Consider the following 26,283-nt stretch of genomic DNA (forward strand, 5'->3'; position numbering starts at 1 on the left):
TACCTTAAATAGGTAAAATACACCAAGATACCGCTTGTACTACAAAATGCCTCTAGCATCTTATAGAGAGCCAAATTCTCAAAATCAGTCCTGTCTACTTGCAATTGTTTTACTAAGGTCACCTGAATGAATACCTTTTGTCATATGTTCTGTCATTGGTTTTGACAACCACCTAGCACTCATCGTTCAAGTATGCTTCCTGAAATGTTTGTTTTTAAAAATAACACTGACTTCATGGTGTCATTGTTTCAGCGGGTCTCAAAAACTAAGATTTATTATCATTGAAATGTTTCCTTATTTCCGAACCCGAGCTTGAAATATATTGTGCAGGATATGCAGGCTTATGACTCTACAACTTCTGAAGAAGGCTAGAGGCGTCACACTTATACTAACTTTTGAAATAAGTTTTGCTCATTTATATTGAGTGTTTTAAATTGAGTTAAAGTTAAATCTGAGGAGCATTTTAAACATAAGGGTAAATTAAGACAATTCATTTTATAATTATGCATGAAAATGTATATTAATGAGACACACACAGCGTAAGGTGTAAGGTATATGCAATGATATTTTATATTTCTTTATTCAGCATCTGTAGGTCAAGACATTCGATATTCGCAATGGGACACCTGTATGAAATACAAGAACAATAAAGAAACAAGCATGGATTTGTTTGACTCATTAAATGATATCCCTCAATGTATGTCAAATAATGACATATACAATAATGTACAAATGATTATCTCAATTTGCTATAATATATTTATCATGCAATCACCATAAGCTGTCAAAATGACAAGATAAACCGTAAATATTACTGCATTCGAACAATTGTAAATATAATGTTGCATTTATTGACAAATAATAATAAATTGACAACATACATATTTCATAAAAATAGTTTTACACTGTACAAGAACATTCAGAATATTATACAAGTATCAAACACCAGTCTGACGAAAATAATGACAAATATTATAATTATGAGAAAAACAAAATTGCATTTTTATATTGTTTTTACATTTCACACCAATGAATCAAATAGACATATCAATATGGAGATTATCATTTCAAGTAATGTATTGAGTAAAAATGTATTGTTTTTATGATTTGTTTTATCTGCTTGATAAACTGCAATGGGTGTATATGTTTTTTTTTTGACGTCTGTTTCAATCAAACTAAATCATATTTTTCATGGCAGTGAAGACTTCATTTAAGATATAGATAAAAATATTGATGGTCACTTAGCTGACAGATTTACCTAGGTTTATATGCCCTAACACGCAGCTATTCTTTTCGAGGGCTATCTTAATTAAATTGATAAAAAAACCCCAAAAGATTGGTCTATTTAGATTATTGATACAAACAATTCTGGTGAACCTCCTTCTTGTTGGAGAGATATGTTCTTTAAATCTAGCAATATACTTTCAGTTGTAAAAAGTAAATGTTGTCTATTGTAAAAAAGCACAGGCATTCAATTAATAAAACGTAATTCATTGAATTGCTCTTTTATCACACTGACATGTAATTTTCATTTCAATTAGTTCTTATTGATAACATGGTAACAGAACATCACAATGAAATAATAGTTAACTATTTTAAAAATAAAAACATGGTTATCAGATTTTGATGCACATTAATTATTGCCGATGGAGTTAAAGACCCTTTCAGCAATTTGCCAAGGAAGCACTGAAAAATAATAACATCTTATAAAGCAGAAAAAATAAGTATTTCATTTATACGAACCAACATTTCTTGTTTATACTTCATATATATATCTCGCAGATATATCAATATGATCATTTATCATTAAAACTTGATCTTTTTTTCTGTTACAAGGCTTATTTTATCTTCTTCTCAATAACGCCATTTAAAAAAAACAAATATTTGACTTTTCCTTAGCAAGTGCTAGAGGATGTGAATGGCCTGCGTACATGAATTCATGCCGTCGATCATATATATCCTGCAATATTTTCAGTTTGGCAGAGCTGGGATGTCCTCCTCTCACTATTTTAATGCTGTAAAGTGCAGATTCTTACCATTGTTTCTTGATGTTCAAATCAGCAGTTGTTTGTTTTGTACATTTAAAAGATAACATAAAAGTGTTTTCACATGACTTTTCGATCTGCTATGCATAATTGTTTTATCTTAAAGTCGCAACATTTCCCGTTAAATTAAAATTATGATTTTTTTTCTTATTGATATCGCATTTATCATGATTGGTGACAATTCAGCATTTAATTATTTTGTATTGGAAAGAATTCAATCTATAACTAATAACTATCGGCAAATTTATTCTAGGATATTTTAATGTTTGGTATGAATAGCAAGGAACGGAATTAAAACTTCGCTGAAATGATTAATCAACAAGTTTTGATAATATCATTATTATAATAGCATGTCTTTAATATTAAGGAGAGGATATATTTAAAAGCTTCATAAAGCTTTAAAATTATTAAGAACGAACAGTCAGCATCATGATTGTTATCAGAACGTTATAAGCCCTCTTAACTTCTATGATTAAAAGAGCACTTTGCATCAGAACTCCTAATTTCTATTTCTGAATAGCATGTGTCCAATTATTGCAAAACACCTACTTTGAAACGACCAATTAAATCAATCCGGCATCACTTATGTTGGACGACCTTGAATATTTCAATTTATTACATTTACCATTATATAACCTTTTGCATAAATGTTCCTACACAAACACACTGTAATATCCTGTTTTTTACACACTAAGATAGCTTTGTACGTTAAATAAGATTACTATTTGCATCATCCATCACTTTTTAAATAATTTACAGTTTGTTTTATCCACATATTTCTGTTTTAAATAAAATATATAAAATGCACCTGTATATAAACTTACAATTGAAAGTGATGGCCTCATCAAGGATTTGCATTTAAAATGTTAAAAACAGTTTGTTTGATTAATTTGAAGTAAGCTATAGATAATATATTCTACGACCTGGACCTGTTAAATTGTCCTGAACACATATGGCCAGTCTCTTTCGTCGCCTTCATTAAGTAAAAATTCAATTTCATATTTCGATAACATCTATTTTAACATCAGGGTTTTCATTACTATCAACTTAACTATAAGTCTACCGAACTATTGATACTCATTGAAAAAACAACACTCCTATCCAGTTTGTCTGTTCTCAAATTTTTGATTATTTAACTTATTTCATGCACGTGCGCAATGAGCGTCTTGCATATCACGAACCATTTGATTGTCATGTGTAATATTCCTACAAAGTTGTTGATTCTTTGAAGTCATCTAGGTTTATTATAACTCTTTTACCGTTCATATTAGGGGTTCCAGTTCGAGATTCGTCGGGACTGTCATCTTTTTGAGCCGCTTCTGTCATGGCAGATAATTTGTGTTGCAAATGTCTGTTTCCTATCTTCATATTACGCTGTTTAAGTGTTTCAAGCTGAGTATAAAGCCTTCGAAATTCTTCCTAAAAAATAATTCAAATGAATTTGTATGGTTGGGTTTTATTTCTAAAGCAGCATGGAAGCTAATTGTAAACATATTTGGTGATTCAAAAAATACAGCATTATTTCCGTGAAGTTCTGTACTAAAACAAACAAAATGTATGACAATAAAGTAAAAGTAGCGTTTTCTACGCCGTTACTGGATAAGTATGACAATGTCATCCAATCAGCACGTCTCAAGATGGTATAATGAATTTTGAAAAACAAATTAATTAAAAAGAATAAAACATTACAAGAAGCGGTAAAAACTGTTATGGTAAGGTTTAATTCCATTTTTACTGAAAATCGTCAGTAAAACACTTTTTTTCCTTTTATAATCCACCGTGATACTGATTAGGCCGATATAGATAAGGGGATTTATTATTCAAAATAGTCACTTTTCAAAAAAGCGATGGAGACAATCACAGGATCTGGCACACCCTCGAGCCTGGGTCGTAAATAAAGTTAGTGAATATGTACGCCGGCACAACTTCATTTCTAAATAAAAAACGGATCTGTATAAATTTGATGTAAGAAATCTTCATATATCTTTTATTTGCCCAAACTACAAAGAAAACCAAAACAAAGTAGTTTATTTATTTCCCTACATACTGAATTCGATCCTAGATTTCGTCAGACACGGATACCAAAAACCGATATTTTCCCCCATCCGTTTAGTGAGTCTCATACTAGAAATAATCTGGACAAAAGAATGTCGTACTGGAAAAGTGGACTGTTTGTTTTGAAGCAAAATCTGTCACAATTATCTACTTTGTAAAGCAATTATTGCAATTTATATAATTGAAAAGCTATTTTGTAATGTTAGGTAAACGGTGGTTTTTCGGCATGCTGTTTTAAAAATCTGGCAAAAACATGCTGCTAAATAGATCAAGCTGACAAGGCCCTAACTTGATGCAATGTATTAAATGCAACCTTTTTCATTTCGATGATAAAATGTCCCTTCCCTGATAAAAGAAAAAAAGTGAATCATTTTAGCTTTTAGTATCTGCTTCTATTGTAATAAAGGCTATATTAAACAAATTACATAAAATTACAAAAAACAGACGTTTGTCTACTCAAATGTTATCACCTCTGCTCTTTGAATATTTCTTTGCAGGAAGTAAAATACAAAACGAGGAAAACCAATCAACTGTAAATGTCGTTGAATAGCAAAGCAGAATTAAGAGGTGACAATATGACAACATGTGTCTGGTCACTAATTTACCAGCATCACGAAAACGAAAGTTTATCTAAGAAACACAACCATCAAAAGATGGTGTTTCGAAGAAAATATTGTATTATTATAGAACATAATGTAAATTCGTTATGTATTTTAAAACAAAAAGCATACTTCTAATTCTCCTAATGAAATATACTATAACATGTTTAAAATGTATTCCCCTTTGTACACCGTTTTCATTCGATTTATATGTGAGTGTAACAGTCATAACTTAAAGGGCGAATACTTTCACTTCAAGTTTCTTTAAACAGACCCCATAATTAATTGAAATAAACTTTATTTAATTAAACATGCACTTGAATATAACAAAAACACACACGTACATATATATAAATTGGTTTCTTTTCATACAGACGGATGTTTTCAGATACTGAGGCATATCAAAGCGTACAATTATTTCGAGAATTCCATTTTGTGTGTCTGTGTATAAAGTTTATTGAGACTTAATTTAGTGATTACCGCCAATTTGATAACCACTGAGATAACGCCCGTGTCGCTTTTATCACATAATCCATTTTATTCTGATTCTGGCTCGAGTCTAGACTTGTTAGTTTGTACCTCAATGATTGCATCGTAAATGTCTTTATAGCTGAACACCACCATAATCCTCTATATTTATGCAACGTTTGCAAAATGGCTTTTAACTTATAAGAATATAAAACTGCTTTAGCCCCGGTTCCATCTCGTTATAATACGAGTATTGACAATATTGCAAGATAACATTTAATTTGTTGCAAATATTTTGTTAAAAAAAGTTTTCCCCAAAGCATACAATTGATCGGTAAAGTCAGACACAGTTGACGGAGCGCAGTTTGCAGTTGCTGTTATCACTTCTAGAGGGTTATACTGATCAGATCTAAGATTGTTTTATGACTCTATGAAGAAGAAAAGACAATCCAACAAAAAAGATAATCTTTAAAAGCAAATCAGACTTTAATCGTTCTTTTTTAAAAATTGGTTTAAAAAGCTTTTAACCCAAAGTTAAAAATCGGTTTTTAAATTATTTTCAATGGAAATGAATTTAATTTACCCCAAAAAGAACAAAAACAAAATTAAAACTCCGGAATTCGCAAAAATCTTGTTAAAGAATAAACAAAAAAGATAATGTACCCCAGAGGAAAAAATTATTTTTGGGAAAAACTTTTCCATTTTTTTACAAATTAAAAATTTGAATGATGCAAATTTTTCACCCCTAATGGTCAATAAAAAAAATTTTTTTACTGTAAACACGGGAAAACCCCTATTTTTGTGGGGTTGCCTTGGGTTTAAAAAAAATTTTTTTAAATTTTGTTTTGGGAAAAATTTTTTAAAAAAAGAGGTATTTCTTTTCCCCATCGGAAAACCCAAAGAATTATAATTTGTTAAAAAAGTTTTAAAATATAAAATAAATAATAATAAATAATTAAAATAATAATAATAAAAATAATGATGATAAATTTATAATAATTATAAAAAATAATAAAAAAAAAAATTAAAAAATGATTATTATTTAAAAATTACCAAATTAAAATTTTTATTTAAAAAAGACATTGATTTTTTACTAAAGTTTTTAACATGGAAATTACAGGAAAATAATATGGAATTTAATATTTGAAAAAAGTTTAAATTAAGGGCATAATTTCCCCAATTTTTCAAAGTGATTTAAAATATTTTGTCTGGAAGTCAAAATTCTTTTTTTGATTTTATTTTGCTTCTTTGATGACAATCTTTTTCACATTACCCCTACCTTTTTTTCCCCAAAGTTTAGCAATCACCCAAACATAAATTAAATTTCCTTTATTTCAAAACATTATAAACTAATATTTTTCTCTTTCTAAAAAACAAAGAAGGGAAAAAATTATTTGTTTCTTATTAAAAGGGGCCCTTTTTATTGGAGGGGTGTGTCGGCTGCCCTAGGGGTGAACGGTACAAAAACTGCTCTTTTTTCTAGTATAGTCAAGAAACAAGCTCATGCCCAACCTGCAGAATTTTAATTTTGCCGTTTTGGGCATTCTTTAGGTATACTATTTCTCCTTAATAGTTTATTGCATACATAATGTCCTTTGATGTAAGTGCTTGTTCCTTTTTTTTCTAATCACCAATGTCACCTTAATGAAAATGTGAATGGGAAATACGAATAGCATATCATAGCAAACCCGGTGTAAGCTGTCAAATAATACTTTATTTAAAGGACTCCTCTCCGTTTTTTCCATAATGGGACTGAAGACACTTTAATAGGAGCAGTAGTCCAGTGGTAGGACGCGCGCTTAGGGATCGAGAGGTCCCGGGTTCGAACCCCACTAGGGGCACTGCTAATTTCCTTGAGCAAGAAATTTACCTGCGATTGCTTCACTTCACCCAGGTGTAAATGGGTACCTGCGAGGGTGGTATAAATCCGTTGCGCCAAAGTGTCGGCTGCACTAAGCGGAGTTAAAAGACTCCCCAGGGAGATTGATAGATAGATACCAGTAGCCCGATGACCAGGGGTAATAGCTGTAAAGTCGGTGAACGTGCGTAAGCATGAAACTTAGACTATAAAATGCAATTACTTACTTTTAATACTTTTATGAGATTTGTGTAAAAAATTTATGACTGTGGACGATTTGATCCAGACCATTAGGTCTAGACCAAAACTTGTGTACAAAATTTGAGATCATCCGCTCGCTACTTTTTAAGGACTCATTTTTATTGTGACTCAAAGTAAAAATCGGTCTATTAAATGCTTTAACTCAAATTGGTCTAAGAAACAATGTAAACATCGGTTTTTATTTTAATCACGAATTATTCTTTATGTCTATATTTTATCGTTTGGATCTTCTTTAATGTTTATATGAACTAACTTGCAGCATGAGCCGGCCACTCTGCGTGTTCATTTGAAAGTACGATATTGCTTTGCGGTTATATTCGGTTACGTTTGTGTGACACTGGCAAGTCCCGCAACTCTTATTGGATTTTACTGAGTAATTAGCATAGAAACATCCTTGATAAGAAAGTTATTGTGTTAGGTATATCTGACAAACTTCTGAAAGTATTCAGTTGCATAACTGTAGTTTATTGGTTTGAGCAGAGTTATCTCCCTTTTCTTGTTTACTGTTATTATCCTTCTTGAAATTATTGAATGGCTTGTGTTTTACTATGAAGTACTGATAATTTTTCTGCGATGCTACATATTTTGTATAAGATTTAATAATAAATTTATTTTACTTGCAAAACAAGAAATGGAGAAGGAACATTTTAGAACTAAACCATTCGTAAAACTAAAGATAATTATTTTGATTTTTAACATACATTTCTGCGAAAGACGTATAATAAAGTGCAAGACTCGATCTAAGGTTGCATTTTGATTAATATATTCTAACAACAGTTTATGTCTACTTCACGCCTAAATTCTTGAATGGTTTTTGATATTTAAAACTAATATTTGTTTTATTTTCATATTTCGATATTTAAAACTAATATTTGTTTTATTTTCATATTTCAATATTAAAAACAAATATTTTTTTAATTTTCATTTCTAATGTTTAATGTTTCAGAAAGAAGAAGATGAAAAAATACTCTGTTGTCACTTTAAAATACATCTATTTTTTACCAAGCGTTCCCACCATGAAGATGTATCAAATTTCAATTTCAGAACTGACATTTTAGAAACACATATACATAATGTGTTATTCATATTGACCATAATTATAAGCCATTTGATTTAAGATAAAAGAGTTACCCTACATGTGTCAAAGGAGATTAAAATGAAATCTATTATAAAGATCACTTTTTCATTTAAATTTCTTTAAATGAAAGAGTTGTCAATGTTGTAAAACACGTTTTCAAAAAGGAATGCAATTATCTTCTGTTTCTAGTGAACTTATACTTGTAAAGAATAACCAGATCCATTGTTAGACAGTTATTGGAATTGAAAAGCAGTAAAGTTATCATTAACTTAAAAAAACAATTCAATATCATCATTTTAGAAAATGTAATTGAACGATTAAGATCAAAAACCATGCAATTTATTTAAAACTATTTAATTTCTATTGACAGAATAAATATCTTAATGAAATTTAAAACACGGAAATCGGAGTCAATGTCAAACACATATTCAGCCGTTTTGAAAAGTAGAATGAACAATCTTTTGTTCTATATTATGAACGTTGAAGAGGGGAAACTCTCTGTAGTATCATCATTGAAACGTGCTCAATATTCCAGAATGTGGATAAGATAAATTAAGTTTCCGCCTGGAAAAGGATCAGTAATTGAAACAAGTTTTCCAAAAGTCTATCTTTTAATTACATCAACCAGACAGTATTCGTAACATCTCTGTCCAAATCATTAAGTAGGTACACACGACCTCTTGTTGGTATAAAATGCTATTAAGATAACGGTTTTACACAAACTTTCTAGCGAATCGTTTTATTCTTTAATATTAACTGTTATTGATAACTCAATGATATGAGAAATGATTATTAAATCTCGGGCAAAGGTCGAAAAAGTATGTTTTATTTGAGATATTCGCACTAAAAGACGTCCGACATTGATTAAAACAATGATTAAAATAAATTTTTGATACTATCTACATTAATTTCTGCACAGACTAAAGTATATCTTTATCAAGCAAATGTATCAAATGCTAGTCTTAATACAAAAATTGTAAGATGTTATCTTTATTTTCATGGCCTAAGAAACCTTTATTTTAAATTATTTTGAAGGCAAAGGTTTGGTGCAAAGACAGGTATGTTGTAATTGAATTGTTTTATAGCCTCTATATGATGTGCAATCGAAACAAAATGCCAATTTCTTAAAATATACTTGGTTACACTAAAAATTTAAAACAGATCAACCAGCCTTTTTTGCTGTAAATAAAATGAAAAATTGCAATGCTTGTATGTTTAGTGCCGTGTAGCTGTAATTCTAAACAAGGCTTCCTGTGAAAGTGACATGTCTTATGATGAAATAATGACTGCAAAAGATGTTCAAAAATCATCATTTGTTTCAATTAAATATATAGTTACTTATAATATCAGCCAATCAGCAAATTGAATTACTTTTATATGATTTGAAATACTTTCAATTGACTTTTTTTTTCACACGGTTCACTATTTTCTTATTGACCTGTTCCAAGTACTTGTAATTTCTTGTTTAATTTTTTGTAGCTTTGGTTTATCGCTCTACTACATTTCCAACTGGTGTAACATCAACTTGTGTTTAGAAATCCTACCAGAGTTAAGAAAATGGACATATTATTGCGCTCTTTGAGAAATTTTTAAACTATGACAAAGTAGTTCTGAATACAAACCTGAATATCTTTTTCGAGAAGACTTTCTGACTCGCCATCATTTGCTGATTTTTCTACATATTTATCGACGAAAGAATTTGCATTTGAAGTGAGTGTATCAGTGTTCATGGTCGTTTGTTTGTTACCGTACATGTGTCGTGAACCACCACCCTTGGACATCATTGTTGTATGCTGAACCTCATTATTTTTACCACGATATTTATATACAAGATATGCCTGTAAAAAGATATACACAAACACATACTTTGTTAGCCCACAACATAACATATAGTATTAAAAAACGCAACAACAATTTAACCATATTATTATATGATACCAGCTGCATTGTAATTGGATCTTACAAATTATGAAATAATAGTATACAAATCTGTGAAATAATTGAATGGCTGACAATGAACATTTCATATGTTTTATTTAGTATTGGCAAAGTCATTCTCATTACCTTAAGTTTTTTGATTCAGTTTAAGGTTTTGTAGGACAGATTTTGAATATCACTTTTAAAGAGATGGTGGTTGCATAAAATATCCATCGCCTGTTTATCTGGTATTACATTACAAATAATTTAATTCAACCATTAAAATTAAAATTCAATTACCTGCTTGATTGTATACAAGCTTACATTGCTTTGAGATTAGTAGCAATCTTGATTTTTTATTTAACTCTATATATAAGCAAAACATATATTGTAATGAAACACTGCCAAATCAATTAACAGATCTAAAATATACTTTTCAGATTGTCTGTAAATTGGAATCTATTGTTGGCAAGGTAAGCTTTGGGCCTTAACCTCAATAAGTGGCCAGCCTTTGCAAGCAGTATTGAGCGAGACAAGCCTACACTTCCATGTAGTCTAACAAGGCTCTTATTGTAGAGAAATACTATAAGTAGTTTAATTTTAGTGTTTTGATTTTGAAATCCCTTAATTTGGAAAAACGACTATCAAATACAAAGCCGTGCATCTCAATTATATGAAACTTAATAGTTATGAGAAAGTAAACTTTATCAAATACAAACTAAAAGACATAGGTGAATATATAATATATTGCAACAATATTTATTAAATCAAATTGACTCCGAGTCCAAAGTAATAGAGGCAGTTAATCAGAATCAACTGCAATGATTGATTTATTCTTAAATCATTTGTTTAGTTTTATCGTGTCTCCTGGGTTGACAAGATGAAACTAAATTATTTGGAAAATGAATAGATATTTGGAAATTACTTTGCAGAAAGATATAGCAAACTAGCTCGGATATATTTTGATTCAATATTGATGGATGAATTAGATACGTGATCCCACACAACATCTTGTTCTTATCAAGTCATTTCAAGCAATAGAAAATATGACTTCTGTAAAGCAGATCCTGCTTCTGTTTGTATTTATTCTGCCTAATTTGTTTTTGGATCTTATTGCATTCACTTTTGTTAATTAATAAATCATTCTAATCGGTAGTGTCTGGAAAGAGAGCAATGAATCATTTTGAATAAGTAAGCACTACTTCATCATTTACAGTTAACTTCCTTTATTTCTTTAGTGAATTTACGTTCTTTTGATATTGGAATTTTTCATTCAATTGTTAAGAGGTTTGACTTTCAAAATAGAAATATTGACTACCGACGGTGTACAGCATTGTTATACTTCAAAGAATTTCTGGCTTTATATTGGAGGAAAGACTAATTACTTTTGGTTACTGCAGGTTAAGTGTCAATACACTAAGGTACGACACGAGTGTTTCTGTGTTACACATAAAAAATGAATTGTCTATATCAGTGGCAAAATTCATACATTATTCACGAGAATAAACACATTTTACTTGACAGAAGGACAGCGGCGTGCGGCGATTGCCTTCCAAAATGTCTAGTAACAAAAGTCAAATATTTGAAATCCGTACGGAATCAATGAATTATTAGAAAAGCATAGCATAACATAAATTATGTAATGTTCTAAGTCATTTTATGTTGAATTTGACACTGCGTCCAGGAGTTGATGGTTCGATCCTCGGCCGAGCTGAAATTTCTTCGTAATACCTGATCTCGGTTATCGAACCCAATGATCATTTGTCCCTCAACGCCAAGTGAGAAATCAGCGAGATTGATAGTGGTCGTTTCCTTGCGATGAATTGTTGTTAGGTTCTTTAGGTTATCCAGGAATGCCCTTCACTTAAGAAGAATGACCGCCGATATACCACAAAGATGAGGTTAAATCGGCGTTAACCCGTATAAACAAACAAATCATATTGATAATATCTAACAATAACGTTTACCTTACGATATGAATAAAAAAATACATACAAAACGTTTGTTATTCAGACAAAGCATACATAGTTCACTTACTTTACTTCCAAAAAGGAAAGCCAATGTAACTGTAGTTGTTAAATTCGAATGAATGAAAATGACAAGATATAATAAATCGGGATTCGCTGGAAACGGATCCTGTAAAAATATCCTGAAAAAATGAAATGGATCTTATTAAATTACCCTTAAAAACCAGGAAGAAATAGATCTTGTATATAAATTAAATCCAGAAAAACTGAAATGGATAGTGTAAAAATACCCGGAAAACAAAAAATAGATCTTATAAAAATATCTTGAGAAACAAGGAAGGGATCCTTTGAAATATCCTAATAAGCAATGGATATTCACAAAATCATAACATGATACAACTTGTATAGAGGAAGAACATATGATATGAATGCAATGTACTTTTTGTACAACATTTAAACATCTAAAGTAATTTATACATTTAGAGCGCAAACCTAAAGCAACTTACATATTCTTTGTTTTTATTTCTGTTGAACATAATGTAATATTAAAATCCTTTGCAAATTAGCAATAGAATTTACGCTATCATATTATATTTCGACTTGCTTTATGCCTGATATGAATGTTTAAAACAATACCTATAACATTCACATTCCTAATTTTCATAATATTACAATTTTTATAAAGTTTTTTTTACTTTTCATATACACGTAAGAAAAATGTAGTAATGAATTGAGTTGCACAAAATTGAAAATGTCTACTTACATAGAAACATTGAGGAATAATGACAAAAGTGTTTCGTTATAAATCGCCCAGCTGATGAAACGACTTTCATTGAATTCGGAGGGTGCCTTTCTAACTACTATACACAAACGTATTCCCCAGAGTAAAAATAACAATTCGGCTGAAATAGCAAAGAAACAAGAATATCAAAGATAAATAAATCAGATTCATAGCAAAGCAAACTCGTACATTTTGAAGTATAACTAAATTAATTCGAGAAAAAGAAATTTATCATAAGAAAACCAGAACGTGTAAGTAATCAACAAGGATTATTTTTAAAATGCTGCATTTGTAAATGAAATAAATATTAACTAAGAAGACATTCCTGAACGAATGACTAAGTTAGGTAAAAAGTAGTTAAATATAGATCAGATGCTACGCTTAATATCGGTAATAAGTGCAATAGTATATTTTTTATGAGATTGTTTTGACTTTCCCGATTTCTAAAAACGAACGTAAAGATTTATGTTAAATAATGTAAACAAATCACATTTTTATTGAAAATTCAAACACATAAAACTATAACTTATTACAAATGAACCATGTATAATTGAATACATAAATGCCAATTTTTATTAGTGAAAAACAAAACAAACCGAAAAGAAAAATACCCACTGCATTTCTAAATATTAAGTAAATTGTAACAACCACAAGGACAAAGAATGTTTACCTATAGCCGCTGAGTGGTCCCACCAGTCGGAAGAGCATTGGAATGCTTTTAGACCACTTACATGTTTACCTGTAAAACAAATATACCATGACCATGATTACAATCACTTGAAACGTTTAGAGATTTACAGTCCGGACACGAATGTTATCTTAGTGGGGAGGCACAGACAGAGGGACAGGCAGACGGATAGACGATATATATGATTTTGTTATATGTCATCATATTAGTTTTGTTCTTAATCAAATTTCATAGACATTTCTTACAAAAGAAAAAAATACCTTTATGTTTCTGAGTTGATTTTCATAATATACGTATTAAGCATAATTGTTTATTAATAAACATTCTTTAGAAGATTACAAGAAAATTTGCATTTTTGAAATAATCTAAGCTTAAGTGGCTATTTAATTTACATAGACCAGGGATTGTACGAAATAATCTACATTTGGGCTGCGCCATAACAAAACTAACGTAATGCGTTTGTGACCAGCATGGATCCAGACCAGCCTGCGCATCCGCGCAGTCTGATCAGGGCTTACACACCCTAAAACAAGTAGAGAAACTGATAGCGAACAACATGGATCCAGATCAGATTGCGCATCCGCGGAGGCTGTTTTAGATCCATGCTGGTCGCAAACGCATTACGTTGGTTTTGTCATGGCGCGGCTCATGTGTCTGTAATATGAAGAGAGAAGATATAATCTGTCCAATGGTTAATAATGCATTTTAAAGTCAAAATATAAAAAATATTAGATAATGCTATAACTATCAAAATTGAAAGTGTCTACTATTATTCAAGAATATTGCAAAAATTATTAAAAAATATAATAATAGCATAAGATCAAGAAATATGTGCGAATTTAGTCATTAATAATTAACGATATAATTAATCTGTTTCTCTTCTAATGAAAAAGTATAATTCAATTTTCTTTTTTTTAAATCATGATAGATAAACAATTAGGTTAAACCAGATGGTATTTTTTATCTTTTAATTCAGTTAATGAATTAGATAAGAATATTCTTTTCAAAACGAGTTAGAAATTTGAAAAGCCTTTTATAATTTTCTAACTTTCTCTGTTATCGTATTTCACAAGCTATAAATGTATATACATGGCAAATAATTATGTATTCCCAAAACTATTTTAAATACTGTATAAAATGTTTATAAACTGAATATACATGTAAAAATGTCAAGTACATAGTTAAATTCTGCTCTTTATAACCTTCAACAGGTTTCTACATAATGTAATAATATAGGACATATGATACCACCTTGTACTACTCTAGGTGTCCCTGCTACTGTCCTCGCTACAGAATACACAGCAAATAACAGCGATATGATAATCAGTCTTTTTATAAGATCTGTGTCTGATATTTTAATCCTTTGTGCGGACCTTACGCGGAAGACAACAGATATTCTGCAATAAAACAAAACATTTAAAGCATAAATATTTATATATATTCTCCCCACCCACCGCCACAAAAACTATATCTTTGATAAACTTAACAATGACATTTAAGAACATGTAACTGTTAACATGGTTAAAGATAAATTTTCTTTTTCTGTTTAAAAGATATGTAAATCATTTTGAGTGTATCCTTATTACATATACATTCATTATTCTTGTAATTCTTGTAATGTAAGTTATACTAGAAAAGAACGTGAAAAACATGTTTGGATTATAAATGTATTATAAGAACAATTATTATAATAAAATATTGATATCACAATAAGTAGTGCATAGAATATACACTCACCTCCATGTTTTTAACAGTAAGGCCCCGTATGAAATAGAGAATCCAATTTCTCTGAACCAGAACCGTAAACAACATGTGAGTACACTGGCCTCAAAATAACTTACTATAAGCTGAAAAAGATAAATAATAGATAAATAGAAAAATGAATACATTCTATATTTCTGTGCACGAAATGAGAAATAAAATGAAGTAAGGTAAGAAACAATTTTAATCCATACAATTTTATATACATATGAATTAAAACAGATTAATTCGCAAAGAAACAAATTAACTTTAGTTCCTCCCTCTTCCACGCATGAAATTCAGTTGAACTTGATTTCGTATGAAAACCTTTAAAATTCTGGTTTATGTGATTATGGAACTATTTTATTCAGTTGCAGCTGTAAATGAAAAAGGAACTGGTTTTAGGGAAAAATCATATGTTTTGGTATAAATGTTACAAAGGTGTATACATCTGAAACAACAATCGCACCAAATAAGAAGAAATAAGTAGAATGCCCGTTGACCTTGAACAAATCAAGATGGAACAATAGACGCCGTGAATGACAAATATTTCACATATTGTCCAGCGAATAATTAATGGTTACACCTTTACTGACGTTTAACGGCCGGTGGACAGTGTAAAAATAGATGTAAATTCTTATAATCAATATTATACAGACAGAATATTGTGCAAGAATATATCTTACGGTACTCTATGGTGACAAGCATACGAAGATATATGATGCCATACGAGCAATTAGCATCGCTAAAGAATGACATCCAGACAGTTGACTCATTGCCTTTTACATTCTTCATTGTTGTATCAAACAAACCCCGCCCCTTGTGGCTGAGGGTTTAGCCTTTAAGGGTTGAAGCATCAGAATTCAAGCAATCTTTTATCCATGCGTGATCGTGAGAGGCGACTAAATGGGTTCGCACTACTGGAGATTATGCATCTCTTAGCTTAAGCAATTGAGTTTGTTGATGCCTTGTGGTACTTTATGTTTGTACCACTCTAGGTTATCCAAAATAATCTTTTCTGTTTCGGAGCCATATGACCTAAATTGTGTTCGTGTGTCGCAAAACCAGATCAACAAAACAAACAAACAAAATATCAAACAATCCTTACAGAAAATGCTTATTTAAAACACGCGAAACTAAATTTACACTATTCAGCAATGATATTACAGAAATACAGTGTTACATTAGTCGCATTTTTCTGTTTTCCTCAAAGATTTTGCCAATTCAGAAGATGTTTGCTAATTTCTTTCCAAGGTTCATCGCATTAGGAATACTTTGTATGCAGTTCGTATCATAATTTCCTAATAAATAAACCTATTTATTCAGTGATTTCGCACTTTTCACTTTTAGCACGAGCTTCGTCATATCGGATTTGAAGCAGATATTGAAAGGAGAAATCACACACTCTATAAAAAGGAACGGAAATTAAATTTACAGGCAAAAGAAAGTAATCTTACAAGATGAAACTCTTAACTGAAGAAATCTATAGTGTAATAGAGAAGTATCTATTGAGCAGTGTGACGTACCGAGCATGTCTAACATACCATATCAGCCTATCAACCTCAGAACTATGATCTCCACTTTTATCCATTTATTTATACTGACGACGGTTCTTATTTCAAAGAAGTGTCTTTTCGTTTTGTTTTAATGGATACAGAACTGAATGTTATTAAGTGATGAAGTTACCAGTACAATTAAATTTCCTCTAACCTTGTTTGGATGTTATAATATAATATTATCTGTTTACAAAATGTGTAAAAAATATTCAAAATCGTTTCTACTGAAACAGTATAACATTGCAACAATTATGTTTATTCAAAGATAGATTTTTAGGAGCACATTTCAAGAACTTAATTCATTGCCATTATAGCTTTTAATATTCTCACTATTCCTAGGATTTTTTTCCTTGATCATGTGGTTGGTATAACTACATAAAACATTTATTTCAGAATACATTCTAATGAAGATTTCAATCACCATGCTTTTTTCCGTACAAATAATTTCTATTTATACAGAAAAGAAATATATATTCCAATTACAAGTTTATATTTATCACGGTATTCAATGACCTTTTACCCTATGACCTAATTAATCTTATAGTCTGACTATAAAGTCAAGAGTTAAAGTAACGCTAGCTTACGAATTAATACAGCGTTAAACACAATTTGATGTTATTACCACGGCATTACGATGAGTTTATTGACAAATGTCAAATTATGCTTGATACCCATCAATTCCTCCAGTGAAAATATATTGTGGTATCGAAGAAATTTGCTGACAAATAACACTTAATCAAAGTTTCATATCGCAATGCGTGTTTGATTTTTTATTGAGAAATGCCTTTTATTGACAGTGCGAAGTCATGTTTAAATGAAATAGATAAGTTAGATTGAACTTATAAAAACAGTTCAAAATTTATTGCTTAAATTTGTTACATTTTTGAATAATGCGTTCTTGACATGAAGATCAATATTCAAGAAAGGACAACAAAAAAGCAAGTTTTGGGCTACGGAAAATATACATCTTTGCCTAAGGAGAAGAAGTTTACCAACAGCTAGGACTAATGGTTTCATCATACAGTTTGATTTACATGTAATACAAATACATGACTATCATTATAGCAGCATCTATAACGTGCATTTCATGATAATTTTAAGTTAAAAACATACTTACTGGACAATAAAGTAAAAACGCCCCAAGTAATATGATCCGCAGTAAAACTGGACTAGCTGCCTTTAATACCTGAAATTGAAAAATACAGTAAGAAACTAGTTAATTACAATAATATTTTACTAAAAGTAACAAATACAATACAAAAAAGGGCATAACTTTCATTCATTTTCATTTCATTTTACTAAAATTGAAAAATACATTTCTAAAGGTAGAAATAACATTTTACTGAATAAGATGATTACTTACAATTTAGAACTTTTATTGACATTATACAAAAATTGAAAAGTACAATAGAAACATAAGAATCAACTTTAATATTTTATTGAAAATTGAAAAATTTAACACGATACAAAAAAAAAAATAAAAATCAAAGAAAAAAATAAAAGAAAAAAATGCAAAATACAATACAAAAATAAGAAAACAACTTTATTAATTCAATGAAATTTGAAAAAAAATAATATGACAAAAATCAATTACAATGACATTTTACTTATATTGAAAAATACAATACAAAAATAAGAAATAACTTTATACATTTTACTAACATTGAAAAAAGAAAAACAACAATGTTATACGAAAACAATCAATGACTTTAAGATTTTAAACCAGTCTGCATTCAGAAATAAATTTTCAGCACCAGACACTTTTTGAAATGATCACAACGTGTGATTTCATTATGGCCCGGCAGGCAATTCAAATAAAATGATATAGCTTTCGCAGAAACAAAATTGCACAGCGATGAAATTGTTACTGATAGCGTCTAATTTTAGATACACTGTGAAAATTATACGTCGTCAGAAATAAATGGTTGTATTTGACCGTACAATTAGATATACAGAAAGATAAATAGCGAAATAAATTGTCGCTTAATTGCAGGATTTAGATACTTCTCATGATTCTGAAAAACTTGTTTCTTTTTTTGTCTGACCGAAAGAAAATCAGGAATATTTAACATTTTTGAGGCCATTTGATCATTATTATAGTCATACAAAAGAAACATTGGCACGATTTGTCAGATTTGTTCAATTTTTTTACATCTTTGTGTAAAAGCGTATTAATTAATGCTGTCAGTCAAGAACGCAAGAAAAGATAAGTGTACATGGTGTTACTGATAAGACATGATATATTGCCAATATGGACTGAAATATATTTGCATGACGTAATCCAAGAACACTGACCTTTCTTCTTTTGATCTTATACACGTTATTGCCTTCATTAGATCAATATTTAATTTAGGGATAAGATGTTGTATTAATTCAATCATTGAGCATTATCTATTGATATAGCAATCCATTACCCGCTGTACGTTACAAACACTTATTCGTTCTAATTGTACAATATTGACTGGAAATATATGATTTTTATTCTGAAATTAAGCAAGAAAACAAACTTCTTCGAAACCGTTTTGTTTGATACATTTTTAGTACAATGGAAACAAAAAGAGTGAACAAAACAAACAAACAATTGACAACAACAACAACAATAATAATAATAAAAATAACAACAACAACAATGACAAAAATAACAGCAACAACAATAATAATAACTATAACAAGACAACAACAACAAAAACACCAATAAAAACCAGAAAAAACACAGCCAACAACCAAACAAAAACAGTTTCACACTTTCATTATATAACACATATAAAAATTGTGTTTTGTTATTGTAATGTAACACACAAACTATACAGCTATTCAGTACCTTAATATCCCTGTACTGTACAGTAAACCATATCAGTGCTGGTATACAGCACATGATTAGGGCTGATACAGCCAACACCACACTACGTTGTGACCAATTTAGTGTTATAACACATGGACTATCGTCCTCACATACATCACAACCATCAGCACACGGTAAACACTCAAAATGCTTATCGTAGTAATCACTTTCTCCCTAAAATGACAATAAAAGACTTTGTGACATAATTCTATGACAGAGACAAAAGTTAAAAGAAATGTTTTTTCACAATATATATTTAAGCATAACATTTGAATTAGAGAACAGTGAAATCTTGTTTTTCTTTCGAACTTGATAGTATCGTTTATTTTCACCAGCGAGCACAATAATCTTTACATACCTTTCAAGTTTATTATAAAGATATTCTTAATCACTTGTTCGTAAGATTACGTGGTATGAATGATTTACACATATTAACATCGAAAGAAAACATAATTTGTAACATACTGGTAGGGCAGTAAAGTCCTTCTACTGTTTTAGTTTAGATATTTTATTTCAAAAATGTTGCCCAAAATAAATTTACATATAGTACTGAAAAGCACAATACAGTGCTGAAAAAAGATCAGATCTAAAAGCATAACATACTTAATGAAACCTTTTTCTAACATAGGATTTATTAATATATATAAGACAGGTTTTGAAAATAGAATATTAATCCTAGTAAACTGAAGAAAAATAAAAAAGACAGCCGTTACTTAGTCACGTTATAGACCTACTAAATGAAAAGTGACATAGTGTAGAATCTTATATCTGAAAGTATTAGAAATAGGAGCTTAACAGATTCAATGTTATAATTACCGTAAGAATAAATTTAGTTTAAGACTTTTATGATTTTCTTTTTTTGATATGGGTTCATTTATTTGGCTTTCGAAATGTCAAATGAATCGTGTATGCAACGCAACTTAATATGTTCATAAAGATTCTAAAATCACAATTCTTGAGACAAAAAAATGTTATGCATCTGTCATTAATTCAGCCATTTTATGTTTATGACATAGACCAGCCTAAAGCTGAAAAGGAATTATTAATCACTTTCGGAAATGTTCTGTTTTTATTCATGTAGACGGCAGTCATTAGTCTATGATTTGCATTTGTCAGGGGATTAAATGATTGAAGAGCGGCCGTTTATAGTTGATAACGACAGGAAACGCGGACAGAACTTGCGACCGACACATCTAGACTCAGTCGTATTCTCATCTTTTATTTACTTAGAAAACAGTGTAATATCGTCATTAGGTAATGTTTTACCCGTTAGGTTCACCAACGTCATTTACAGCAATGCGCAATGATCCACGTGGTTTCTTTTTTTAAACCATCCTTTTTTGCTTAACTAACAATAGTTAAACAATAAAAATAAAATACTTTATAAAATAAACCTTGACTTAAATGAAGCTCTGGAATTGCATATAATGTTCTTGTAAGCAGACCTGAGCAGTTTTACTTTACCATTACCAAATATATTCTAAATTATATTGTATATCATTTTGTATATTACGTATTATATATTATTTTGTATATCAAATGGTATGTTATAATGTATTTTATATTGTATATGAAACAGTAAATTATTTTGTATAGTATAGTATATATTATTTCGATATATGATATATTACTCGTACATTGTATATAATATAGTATGAAACATTGTATGGGAAACACGTTATATGTTACACGAGATTGTTATCTTGTTATAGAAAAAAAATCGTATGAATGTTAATACAAAGCATCGCAACAATGTATATAAAATGTATAGCATTTTGTTACATATTTATCTATATACAAATGTAAAAAAGGTTATGTTAGCTATTATCTTCTAACATTAAAAATATGTGCAATAAAATATAATATAAAACAATTCAATATAGAAAGTACATTTAAATAATGCATCATTTTATCGGAACAGTAAATGTGGTGCTTTGTAGCAGTATCTTAGACAGAGAGTGTAACTATTTTCTTCAAACTGTACTTTGTAAATAACACATTTTTACAGACAACATTGGCTATTAGTATAAATAATTGGCACACTCATGCTCTCTATTTAGATTCTATGTGAGGAAGCCATATAATAAACTAACGGCAAATGACCCCTACCTAATGTCTGAACTATTGCAAGTACACAAACCCTCGTCCTTTCTTACAAGCACTGAAAGTCGTCGACATAGACTATAAAGGTCAGGAAAAACTGTAAATTTTAAAATGATTTATTCGGAACTGTTTTCCCTCCCAGATTGAATTGTGTCTGTAACATTGAAATAGAAACATATTAAACACTTACATATATTTTCTCTCTGTATCGTATTTCAATTTCCGATCCATTGTAATACTTGTTCAAATCCTTTGTATTGGGAAAATAGAACCCATCTTTGCAAACACATTTATAGGAGCCTCTCCGGAAACCGAGACCGCTGATAGGAACACACTGAATAAAAAAGACATAGTGTTTCATGTCATTATATGTATCAGGCTGTAATATACTTCAACAAAAATAAGTTTTAGTAAGAGGGCTTTAATAAGATTAGTAAAGCCTTTTAGTAATGCAACATAATTACATAATGTCCAAATTACACGGGAATAGAATTACAAAATGCCAAAAACAACCGCGTTTCAAAACTGTAGCAAGTGTATACTTAAAAGCTATTTAAATACAAGGGCAAACTACGAACCACACTGTACAAGGCGTTCAGTTTTGAGACAACGGTTACTGCGACCGAGTTTTGTAAAAACATTTTACCAAGAGAATCGTTAATGTTCTTATATCTTCCGCAAACATTGGAAACACTCGAGGTTATTTACATGTTTATCAACTAAACCACTAATTATTGTAGTTTTGTCGTTCCTTTTTAATTATTCACTGCCTAATTTGTTTAACTATGTAAAGAACAAGAGATTAGTATTGTTTGTTTAGCAGATGCATTTACTGAAAATACCAATAGCTTATTTTCAAATGTCATTAAATATATAAACATCGATTTTGGAATGTAAAAAGAGAAGTTAACATAACATTATGCCCGAACGTGTTAAAAGAAAGATCACATGGTTCAGCTATGAAAATACTCTTGCATCATAAAATATTCATTACTTATGACATTCGTTCGCCAATGTAAGTGACGCATTTTGATAAAACCACAAGAGGGTATTACGTTTTCTTTTATTGATCAACGCATCTTGTCTGGAATTCAATTCAATGAGTTATGTAATGGAATTAACGATGCTTCTAAATCAGGGATTTAATTGACTGTGAAAGACATACCCTAGGGCTTATATCAGACATTGAGCACATAGAAGTATTTAATAGTTGAATGATGAATATAATTCGTAAATTCTTAGATAGCATCCTATGTTCGGCCTGAACATATTTGAATCGGCAGTGCTCCCAATAACCTTCTCAAACTTCCTGCGTTTGTGTGTGTATCTGATTCAGATGAGGGCATAGCAAGTGCGATGTTTTTATTTGATTTTAATAATTAATGTAGCTTTCATACCAAATTAATTCTCTTAAACGTTTTACTAGTAAGAAAAGCTGGCGAAAAGCCCTGTTAAGCACAGTCAAAACGAATAAAAAATGTTGTTCATGAGCTCTATTTCGTCGTTTCCTAAACATTAAAGATAGCAATAATTGTGACATATAATTAAACCGAGCAATCTTCTATGGATCTTATGTACTAAATATTTGCAACTTTTACTTGCACGGATATATTTTTGCTGAATAATACAAAGTGTCTTTTCTAACTGTGATAGCTTTATTTGCAAATATGAAGTAACGAACCTTTGTTGTAGCATTTTTGCATCTAGCTGAATTTGCAAAAACATTTAGCTCTTCTCCTGGTTCATTTGGACACTGATCTATATCAACTTTCTGAAGATCTATATCAATCCCACTCGTTCCTCTGAAAATAAAAAAACCAAACATCAATATAAACTTTTATATTGTCTAATACAGACTACTCTTAAGACCCTTTATCAAGCAAATATAAACCAGTTTATCTTCATTTGTAAGACAGGGAACTTATTTGGTTATATTACTATATGACCATGATGAAGTGGAACGCGATCTTATCCGTCTCAACAAAATACAACAATTGAACTAAAATTTCTTATAGATCTATTAAAATTGATAGTGTTTCTTAAGCAATATAGGATATTCATTAAACTAAATAACACTTCACTTGTCTTTCTGTCAAAATTTCAATTTTCATTAAAATAAAGATCTTCCTTTAATTTGGAATACCTTCACTGGAAATAATTTTGATTGATTAAATTCTAGATCCACTTAAGCTCAAAGAATGCCCTAATGATTTTCAATAAAATATACCTTTGAACAATAATACACTCGAAGTGAATACTGAATACTTCAAGGCACTTGCTTGAGAGCTGATTTATCTAAAAACTAGCATAAAATTTTTTTAACATTCTTGTTGCAGAAAATGGTTAGAAAACATATTCAAATCATTTTAAGGTTATATTATTTCATATGATAAAAAGGTAAAAATTGTGTTGCTAAAAAAGCAAAATAAGGATCACAATGCAAAAGATTTGATTTCATGTATTGTATGATTTCGTTGAATAAGCTTGTAAGACAAGACAATAGCAAGACCATGATTGCTAATTAATGAACCATGAACAGACTCAATCAAACCGAGCCTGCAACATTTTCAAAATTGCCGTGTTGGGCGTTCTTTGGGGATTCTTATTTCTCTCTATTTGATTGGACAAGACTCGTACTATTTAATGGTGTCTAAGAAGGTCGGATCGACAGGCATCAGTACATAAGCTTGCATGTCTGTTTGTTTGCAATGTTATTAAAAAAGTATGAGGGGTGTCCGTGGCCAAGTGGTTAAGGTCTTTGACTTCAAACACTTGCATCTCACCGCTGTTGTGTTCGAGTCCCACCAGGGACTTAAATTTTTCTCAAACGAGGAAGCTAACCAGCTCGTTAACAGAATATCAGTTGTTCTCCTCAGGTGCCTGGGCGTGCCGGAAATAGTGTCTCTATCTTACAGAACAGACAATATCTAACTTTCCTTTTTTTGCTAAAATAAAAATTATATAAGATATTGGATATGAAAATTATAAAAGTTATTGGATATGTCCTATTAAACTAGCTTAAAATATGATGTTAAAATCACTATTTCATGAATGTTTGGCATTTGTACACACTAATTTTTTTTCTCGAAAATAATGTTATATTTCAGTTTTACATTCTTATCAATATGGATTATCATAAAAACAAAAACAAGTTAACGGACATAATCTAATCAACATTAAAATCTATACATAATGTCGTTAGTATTGTATTGAATGCAACATAGTTAAGATTATCAATTGAAAAAAAATCATATCATTTGTAAATCAAGGAATAAAAGTACATGCGTCAGTGCAATAAATGTTACTAAATTTTAACCCGATATAATCTCAAGCATGTCATGAAATGTCCGGATATTATCTAATAATATAAATTTTAAACCTTTGCAACTTAAATGTTTTTAATAAATTTGCTATTCTTTAATTTGTATGAGTAGGGTTAGTGCCTTTTTTGAACAAAACTGCATACAACTTTACATGCTAATGGCCTATTCAGTAAGGCACACAATTTATGTTACACGACATTTACGTCTTATTTAATCTGATCTGACGTAACCCTTTATTAGCTGTGTTCTGTACATGTAATTATCGTTAAATGAAATCTGTTAACAAGTTCTAGGAATGTCTTAAGGAAATCAGGTCCAAAGTTTCTTGTGCAGAGCATGCTTTTAAAGTCTCCTAGGAAATTAGACGTAAAAACCCGTGATTAATATGTTTTGGTAAATACGATCAAACTTCTCGCCAAGGTTTACGGTTTCGTTTAATTCTAATGAATGTTTTACATTGTATTTAGATTTATATGTATTTGGCATTCGTTTACAGGAAGACGTATATAAGTGATCAGAAATGCTAGAAACATTTAATCCGGTAAAAGCAACTACGGTATTTTAGCTACTAAATATTTTTAAACAAATTTATATTTAACGAACATGTTTAAGCATTCATATTCATGGAAACAAAAGGACTCAATTGCCTTTTCTAATTTGAAATCTGTTTTCATAGAATTCAATGCTAAATTGAAATAATTTAGATAAAAAATTTAGTTTTTAAATGGCATACATTAGACAGGTATGTAAGGTAAACAAGGATTTATAATTTTAAAAGTTAATTAATGTTAGATTAAACATGACCGTTTACACAAATGATAGAACTCGTCTCAACTGATTAAAATGCCAATTATCCGTACATTGTTTGCTTCTTGCCTTTGACATGAATGCTCTTTCATAACTTCATGTCATGCAACTTGTTTAAAATCATACAGTGTACCGGGCTGATCAACACACATTTATGATAAAGAAAATCATGAAGTTATACAAAAATGGAAAATA

General features: G+C 30.1%; 1 protein-coding gene across 1 annotated transcript in view; it reads right to left on the reverse strand.

The window, feature by feature from the left end:
• Nucleotides 1-570: 570 nt before the first annotated feature.
• Nucleotides 571-26,283, reverse strand: part of LOC132748731 (probable G-protein coupled receptor CG31760) — a 110,839-nt gene continuing 85,126 nt past the window's right edge. Inside the window, exons 4-14 of the mRNA XM_060738349.1 lie at nt 23,640-23,760; nt 22,149-22,292; nt 19,835-20,029; nt 18,131-18,199; nt 15,455-15,564; nt 14,969-15,114; nt 13,700-13,768; nt 13,012-13,150; nt 12,319-12,430; nt 9,987-10,202; nt 571-3,464 (exon numbers count right to left, since the gene is read on the reverse strand). Coding sequence (XP_060594332.1) covers nt 3,252-3,464; nt 9,987-10,202; nt 12,319-12,430; nt 13,012-13,150; nt 13,700-13,768; nt 14,969-15,114; nt 15,455-15,564; nt 18,131-18,199; nt 19,835-20,029; nt 22,149-22,292; nt 23,640-23,760 — 1,534 coding nt within the window. The 3' untranslated portion in view covers nt 571-3,251. The remainder of the gene's footprint in view (nt 3,465-9,986; nt 10,203-12,318; nt 12,431-13,011; nt 13,151-13,699; nt 13,769-14,968; nt 15,115-15,454; nt 15,565-18,130; nt 18,200-19,834; nt 20,030-22,148; nt 22,293-23,639; nt 23,761-26,283) is intronic.

The sequence above is a fragment of the Ruditapes philippinarum genome, unplaced genomic scaffold (genome assembly GCF_026571515.1).
Source record: "Ruditapes philippinarum isolate M1 unplaced genomic scaffold, ASM2657151v2 ctg2795_1_1_1_1, whole genome shotgun sequence".
Taxonomy (NCBI): domain Eukaryota; kingdom Metazoa; phylum Mollusca; class Bivalvia; order Venerida; family Veneridae; genus Ruditapes; species Ruditapes philippinarum.